The sequence below is a fragment of the Athene noctua genome, chromosome 28 (assembly GCF_965140245.1).
Source record: "Athene noctua chromosome 28, bAthNoc1.hap1.1, whole genome shotgun sequence".
In the NCBI taxonomy this organism is placed as follows: domain Eukaryota; kingdom Metazoa; phylum Chordata; class Aves; order Strigiformes; family Strigidae; genus Athene; species Athene noctua.
This window is the reverse complement of record NC_134064.1, coordinates 6,265,587-6,273,102: the sequence shown is the minus strand read 5'-3', so window position 1 is coordinate 6,273,102 and position 7,516 is coordinate 6,265,587. Positions and strand designations below refer to the sequence as shown.

The 7,516-nt window shown below is 67.2% G+C and overlaps 1 protein-coding gene across 1 annotated transcript; it reads left to right on the top strand.

Annotated features, from left to right (window-relative positions):
• Positions 1 to 3,184: 3,184 nt before the first annotated feature.
• On the top strand, positions 3,185 to 5,450 carry ADRB3 (adrenoceptor beta 3). The gene is made up of 2 exons (XM_074928603.1): positions 3,185 to 4,461; positions 5,411 to 5,450. Exons 1-2 carry the CDS (start codon positions 3,185 to 3,187, stop codon positions 5,448 to 5,450), a joined length of 1,317 nt encoding a protein of 438 aa, XP_074784704.1.
• The last annotated feature ends 2,066 nt before the right edge of the window (positions 5,451 to 7,516 follow it).

Sequence of the window (7,516 nt, the reverse complement as noted above, 5' to 3'; positions counted from 1 at the left end):
GCTGGTCCTGCCAGCAGCGCCGCAGCTGCTGCCCTGAACCTGCCTGGGAGCTTCCCCCGGGCGCTGGCACCAGTAAATCATGTCTCGAAGTTCTTGAGGGCTTCGGTGGTCGCTGAGGCTGCTCTGGCTAAAGCGGGGCCGCTGAGCCGGGAGGGAAGGTGCTGCCGCGTTCCCCGAGTGTGTGCGGTTTCCTGGGGAGTTTTGGGGAGTCTGGGGGGGAACGAGCGCTGGTGAGGCTGTAGGGGTGCGGGGCCCACCCCGCAGGAGCCGGGGCTGCGGCGCTGAACCTCTCCAGCTGCCCTCGCCCTTTGCTCTGGGCCGGGGACTTGTGCCAGCGCAGCTCTGGCTCGGAATTCCACGGAGGGGCAAGGCTTTGCAACACAAGCCTGGCTCAGGAGGGCTCTGGCACCGTCTCTTACTGGTGCAAAGCTGAAGCGCATCTCTCGGGGTGCAGTGGTGCCTCCCCCCGGCTCCGCTCCCTGCACCCACACCGGGGGAGGGTTGGGGGTGAACGGGCAAAACCCCTCAAACGCTCCGTTGGCCGTTTCGGTGCCACCATCTGCTGCCCTGGGTTTGATTTCTGACCCTCCGCTGCGCTGGGGCGGCTGCGGGAGGCAAAGGGAGAGTGGTGAGACCCCGGCGAGAGGGGGACGCCCCCGTCCCTGCCGTCGGTGTGCCCACAGTGCCGGCGGCCAGCAGCAGCTCCTGCCGCGTGCTGGGTTTTATCACCGGTTCCGTAAGGGCGAGCGTGCAAGCAGCGTGCCAGGGGAGGGGGAGCCGGAGTCCCCGGCTATAAAAAGCTTTTGTTTTATCCTTGAGTGGCATCAGCCCGGCTCAGCCTCGGCAGAGTCTGAATGTGCTGGGAGGCAAAGCTGGCGCTTGCCCGTTGCTGCCCGCTCTCTCCTCTCCTCCCGTGGAGGCTCAGCCCCTCCTCGGTGCCTGCCCACCCCCCCAGGGCCCCGCCGCCTTTGGTGAGCTCACAGGCACAATTATGAATTGAACACGGGGGGCAGAGGGTTACAACTGTGCTTCATACCGGAGGCGGCAGGTGACGGGAGCCTGGGCAGGGATGCGGTAGCTGGTGCCCTCCCTGCGCAGGCTCACGCATCGCCTGCCCGGGCTGGGGTTGGGCAGACGGGAAGGATCCATCCTGCCCCGAGCAGCCTTGTCCTGGTGCACACCCGCTCCCCGGGCTCGGGCGAGCTCTGGCTCCCGTCGGCAAGGGAGGGGGCAGCGCCGCGGGTCCGGCTCCCCCGGACCGACACCGGCACGTCCCCCCCGGCTGCGCTGCCCTTGCCCTGAGCCAGACCTGGCGCCCGCCGAGCTCCCGGGGCCGGCCCAAGCTCCCCTCTCTCTGCTGACCCCCAGGCACGGGTTCCTCTGCTCACCCACACCTCCGTGAGCCGGACCAGTAGAACTGGAACCGAACGTGTGAACCCCCAACACTTAAGCGGGGTCGTTGTGTGCATGGGCCTGGTGGGGGTGGGTAAGGCTGGGGGACAGGGGTTCAGCCCTACAGGGACCTCACATCCACTCACACAGGAATGCCAGCGTGTCAAAACTGTGTTTAAGATCAGGGAGGGAGATTTACACCTTGCGCAGGCTCGGGATGCCAGCGCCAGCCAAAGCAGGTTGTCCGGGCGCTGCACAGGGGTTAGGCCTGTGCACCAGTCTAGAGAGGTGCACTAGTCTCTGAATCACCCTGAGTTATTTCCCCGGGAATCTACAGAGGGTGATTTTTTTTCAGCCACACTGAAAAGGCGACGACTTTCCTGCCCACATCTTGTCTGTGCCGTGCAGGGCACGAATCGCTCTGAAAAGGACGAGTCCAGGGCTCGGCCCCCGGCAGAATCGCTGCCAGGGCTGGGAGCTGAGGGGGGTTGCAGCAAGCCCTGGTCTGGCTGCTCGGAAAAACCAAAACAGTCTTGTAAAGATCAGGCTTGTAAAAACGGGGCTCTGTCTCGCTAGCTCATGAATGGGAAGAAATGCCAACTGGATAATTTTTTACACATATTTTTTTCCACTTTGTCAACATTCCCCCATCTGGCTGAAACTTCAAAATGCCATATTTGGAGAGCGCCCCTCTTAGAAGTTCCAGTATTTGTATAAATAGCTGATAGTGAAAAAATTACCCGCTCTGGAGTCTGCCCAGGGGCCCTCAGGAGGAGTGGAGCTGGGGGCAGCGGTGGGGCAGCCCAGTGCCTCCCAGTCTGAGGTGGTTCCCCACTGCCATGTGTGAGCGGAGGAAGGGGGGGGTGTCTCCAGAGCCCCAGCACCCACCCAAATGCATCAGCAAAGGTCCGTCCGTTCTCCTCCATCAGCTGGGAAGGAGGTTTGGGCAGTAAACGTGGAAGTGAAATGGTGACTGTGAGGTGCCCTGAATGTTGGGGGGACGGGGGTGTCGCTGTCCTCACCAGGGACAGCCTGACCTGGCCAGGGAGAGCCTGAGCGTGGCGAGGGGCGTACGGAGAGGGCGCGTGGTGAGGGACACGTGGAGAGGGCGACGTAGCACGGCCCTGGGGTGACGGTGAGGGGTTTGGAGCAGGGGGTGCAGGGCGAGATGCTGAAGTGCAGGGAGAAGGACCAGAGCAGGCGGTGAGGGGTGCACAGAGGGAATGGGGGGCACAGAGGGAACGAGGGGTGCACCCAGAAGGACCAGGGCACGTGGCGAGGGGCTGGTGTGCGCATGGCACGGTGCGGGTGTGGGGAGAACAAGGACAGATGGTGGGGGACCGGGATGCACAGAGAGGGGTGCAGGGGGCGCGGTGAGGGGTCGGGGTGCACGGAGAGGGGCTGGGGAGCAGTGTAAGGGGCTGGAGGGCACGGAGAGGGGTGCAGGGGCACGGGGAGGGTCTCCTGGGGAGGGGCGGGGAGGCAGGGGAAGGGTGCCGGCAGGGGCAGGGCGCAGGGCGAGGGGCCGGGGTGCACCGCGGGGATGCCGGCGGGGAGCGGGGCGGGCCGGGGGGTGCCCGGCCGGGGCGGGGGGGCGGTGCCGCAGCCCGCTCTTCTTTCATTGATGTCCGGAGCGGGGCAGCCCGGGGCCGCCCCCCCGCCTTTAAAGGCTCCTCCTCCCCGCCGCGGCCCCGCCGGTGCGCCCCGGGGGCTGCTTCGGGCTCCGCGGGGAGGCGGCGGGGCTGCGCCCGTCGGGGGTGCGGGACCCGCGGCCCCCCCCAGCCCGGCGGAGATGGGTCCCCTGCCCGCGGGCAACGGCAGCGCCTGGGGGGCGGCAGCCGCGGGCAACGGCGGCAACTGCAGCGGGGCCACCAGCCTGAGCCGGCAGTGGGTGGTGGGGGCCGCCCTGAGCCTCACCGTGCTGGTCATCGTGGCCGGCAACTTGCTGGTGATCGTGGCCATCGCCAAGACGCCGCGGCTGCAGACCATGACCAACGTGTTCATCACCTCGCTGGCTTGCGCCGACCTCATCATGGGCTTGCTGGTGGTGCCGCCGGGGGCCACCATCCTGCTGAGCGGCCACTGGCCCTACGGCACGGTGGTGTGCGAGCTGTGGACCTCGCTGGACGTGCTGTGCGTCACGGCCAGCATCGAGACGCTCTGCGCCATCGCCGTGGACCGCTACCTCGCCATCACCTCGCCGCTGCAGTACGAGGCGCTGGTGACCAAGGGCAGGGCGCGGGCCGTGGTCTGCCTGGTGTGGGCCATCTCCGCCTTCATCTCCTTCCTGCCCATCATGAACCACTGGTGGCGGGACGGGGCGGACGAGCAGGCGCTGCGCTGCTACGACGACCCGCGCTGCTGTGACTTTGTCACCAACGTGACCTACGCCATCATCTCCTCCACCATCTCCTTCTACGTGCCCCTGCTCGTCATGATCTTCGTCTACGTCCGCGTCTTCGCCGTGGCCACGCGGCACGTCCAGGTCATCGGCAAGGACAAGGTGAGGTTCCTGCAGGAGCCCCCCAGCTCCAGGAGCAGCCGGCGGAGGCGGCCGTCCCGTCTGCTGGCTATCAAGGAGCACAAGGCGCTCAAGACCCTGGGCATCATCATGGGCACCTTCACGCTCTGCTGGTTGCCCTTCTTCGTGGCCAACATCATCAAGGTCTTCTGCCGGCCGCTGGTGCCGGATCAGCTCTTCCTCTTCCTCAACTGGCTGGGCTACGTCAACTCAGCCTTCAACCCCATCATCTACTGCCGCAGCCCCGACTTCAGGAGCGCCTTCCGCAAGCTGCTGTGCTGCCCGCGCCGCGCCGACCGCCGGCTCCACGCCGTCTCGCAGGACCTGCAGCGCTGCCCCTGTGCCTTCAGCCCCCGGGGGGGCCCCGCGGAGAACGGCAAGGCGGCGGCCCCCGGGCGCCCCGGGGAGGACGGCGAGGCCGGGGGCAGCGGCAGCAGCAGCCGGGTGGAGGAGACCAGCCTGTCCTGGGGCAGTGGCCACCGGCAGCGGCCCCTGGGCGAGTCCCAGCTGCAGGGCACCCAGACCACACTGTGCTCCCAGCTTGACGAGTAGGTATTTGGGGGGGGGCCCGGGGGACCAGCCCTTTGGGGTGCGGCCAGGGGGGGCTGTCGGTGGCGGGGCCGCGGTCTGACGGTGCAGTGTGGAGCTGGGGGGCAGGCGGACCCCGGGGCGCGTGGGAGAGGTGCTGGGGTGTGGGGCTGGGAACCCCTGCCCTCTGCCTTTGGGTTCCCCTAAAACCCCGACCCCTCTGCTGGGCTGCAAAACCGGGGTCGCACCTTCTCCCTTCCTGGGGGGGCCCCCAGCGCGGCAGGACGGGGTCTGGTGATCCTGGGTAAAAAAACCCGCTGGTGGTGAGAAGGGAAGGGCAGGAGCTGAACAAGAACGTGTCCCAAAGCCGGGAGTGCCGCCTCCTCCCACCCCCCCGCGCTTTCTGCTGTTAAAGAGGGGAATCGCGGGCAGCCCCTCCGCAGCGAGGCCGCCAGCCTGGGCTCTGCCGGTCTCTGCCCCCCGACGGAGCGTAAATCTGGGACGGGAATTGATTCTGTCGCCCTCCGTCCCTCGCTGCCCTCAGCCCCACGGCCGGGAGACGGGCGGCCCCGTGCCAGGGCGGGGGGCTGGCAGGGGATGCCAGTGCTGTGGCTCTGCCCTGCCAGCCCCCCGCCTGCACCCTCATACGGATTTACACCTCCCTCTGCAGATTACAGGGCGGGGCTTTTTTCCCCCTGAGTTTTTTATTAGTCTGACAAAATTTGAATTATTCTGGTTACTGTGGATTTTAACCGACTTTCTCTGGTCCGAAACCCCTCCTGAGGCCTGAGGGCAGGAGCGGCTCCTGCCAGCCGGCACAGGCAGAGCTGCAGCCGGCAGAGACGTGCAGACAGAAAGTGTTTCGTGAAGTTGCGTGTCCCGAGGAAGGATTCATCCACCCTGGGAACACAGGAGAGTAAATCGTGGGAAAGGTCTGGGCTCGTCACGCACTGTGCTCTCCCGTTCAAGGTTTGCCAGCAGAGAGATGCCAGCGGGTCCGTCCGTCTGAGCGGGAGCAGCGAGAGCCGGGCAGACGGTGAGCGTGTGTCCCCCCGGGGGGGGCTGCGCCGGGGCCGGGGCCGTCAGCCCTCGCCGCGTCTCCTCCGCCCGCTTTGGCCGGTGCCTGCCCCGGGGAGCGCGGCCTCTGGCCTGGCGCCAGCCCGGGGCTCCTGACGCCTCCCTGCCCGCCCCGGGACGCTTTCGCCCCCGTTGGGGCGGCTGCCGCTGCTCCAGACCTTCCGCGTGGCCCCGTCCCGGATCCCCCAATTATCCAATTTACTGTGCACGCTGCTCCCCTTCCTTTTCCCCCTTTTTTTTTTTTTCCCCCCGGGGTGGTGGCGTCCGGTCCCTGTCCCCGGGGCTGTGTGGCTGTGAGGGTTGAGCCCGGTGGGTGATGCCGCGTCACCTCCCACCCTCTCCTTGCAGGGCCGGGTGTTGTGAAGGGGACAGAGGAGCGGCGCTGCGGGTGACGGCGCTGGAAGGCCCCCCCGGTGCAGGCACCAGCCCGGAGAGGAGAGGGGGTCCCCTCGGGAGCGCTCGCAGGGCCCGAGGAGCCGGCTCCCCTGTGCCGTTGGTGCTGGAGAGCTGGAGCCCGCCGGGAAAAAGCTCTGGCCAAGAGGCAGAGCATCCTCAGGGGCGTGCTCGCAGTGGGGACGGGGGGCGACGCTCTCCCACCCGGGGGGTGTTTCTGGGCATGGCTGGCAGCAGGCCGTGGTGGCTGGCGGCTCTGCTCTCTTGGAGGATGAAGGACCTCATCGCCCCGGGCTCGCGGGGCTCGGGGCAGCCCGTCGGGAAGGGGAGAAGAACCTCCCGCAGGCACCAGCCGCAGTCCCGGGGCTGGGGGGTCCCGGGAGCCGCAGCAACGCCTTCAGCGAAGGGGAAGCGCAGGGGAGCGAGGGGAGCTCTGAGCACGCGGGACCAGGCAAAAAAAAGCGAATTATGCTCTTAAATCTCCTCCTTCTCTCCCTCGCCGCTCGGGGCAGAGCACTGGGGCAGATGCCCGTGTCTCTGTGCCGCTCGGGGGTGGGAGGGGTGGATGAGGCCGGAGGAGCAGCCGCAGCAGCGGGGTCGGGCGGGGAGAGCGCTGTCACAGGGCGGTTTCCATCCCTGCGGGATCGCCCGGGCCCGTGGGGCGCGGGGGCCAGGGCAGGGGGTTTAAGCTCTTGTTTTAAAGCCCTTGGTGCTGCCAGTGTGGCGGGAGGCGGCAGGGCCGGTGCCACCCCCAGGTGCAGCCGTGGGTGCTGAGCCCGCGCCACGCGGCCACGCAGCGACCTCGGGGATAACGGTGGCTGTAGATACGTCACGGTGACTGTAAAGTTTCTGTCCTGTTTTGTCTCCCCCCACCCTCTGTGTGAAATAAACCTTCAAATCTCTGCGGTGCCTCCGAGTCTGTGCCAAGCAGAGGGACGCTGCCTCCACCTGCCCGGGGCTGGGGGGCGCATCCCCCTCCCGGGGCTGTGGCTGGCAGGGCCCGGCTGGGTGGGCAGGAAGGGAAAAGCCGGGCTCTGGGCGTGCCAGGCTGCCAGCCCCGCGCCCTGCTGCATCTCCCCGGGCTCCCTGGCAGGCAGGGCTGTCCCTCCCCAGGGCTGAGCACAGCAGCTTTGTGCCCCCCCGGGGGTTTGCCAGCGTGGGAAAGCACCCGAAAGCGGGCACCGCCATCCCATCACACTCCAGGGGGTTTATTCCCACGTGAACATTTGCTTGGGAGAGGCAGAGCGCCCCGTGTCAGGATGATGCTCAAGGCTTTGGGGCACCCCACGTACCCACAGCCCCCCGAGCTGCCCCGGCCGCCATGGTGCTCCCCGGGAGCTCGTGCAGAGGTGCCCAGTGCCCCCTCCCAGTGCCCCCTCCCGGGGCCGGAGAAGTCCCAGCACCCACACGGAGCCTGCAGGGTCTGGGTGCAGCCCCAGGGACCAGGGTGCTGGGGGTGTCCCCTGCTGGGGTCCTCCCTTGGTACGTTTTGCTTTTAACAGCCAGCAGGTGTGAAATCCCTAAAAAAAGGGAAAAGTGAAGCTCTGGCTGTTTCTGTTTTGGAGCTTCAGACCTCGTTTTGGTGGTTTTTGGGGGGCTGGTGGC

What these genes read in the sequence shown, in the direction of transcription:
- ADRB3 (XM_074928603.1), top strand. Translation starts at nt 3,185, where the DNA reads ATGGGTCCCCTGCCCGCGGGCAACGGCAGCGCCTGGGGGGCGGCAGCC. An exon ending in CTGTGCTCCCAGCTTGACGA is followed by an intron (nt 4,462 to 5,410) that starts GTAGGTATTTGG and finishes CTCCCGTTCAAG; the next exon opens with GTTTGCCAGCAGAGAGATGC.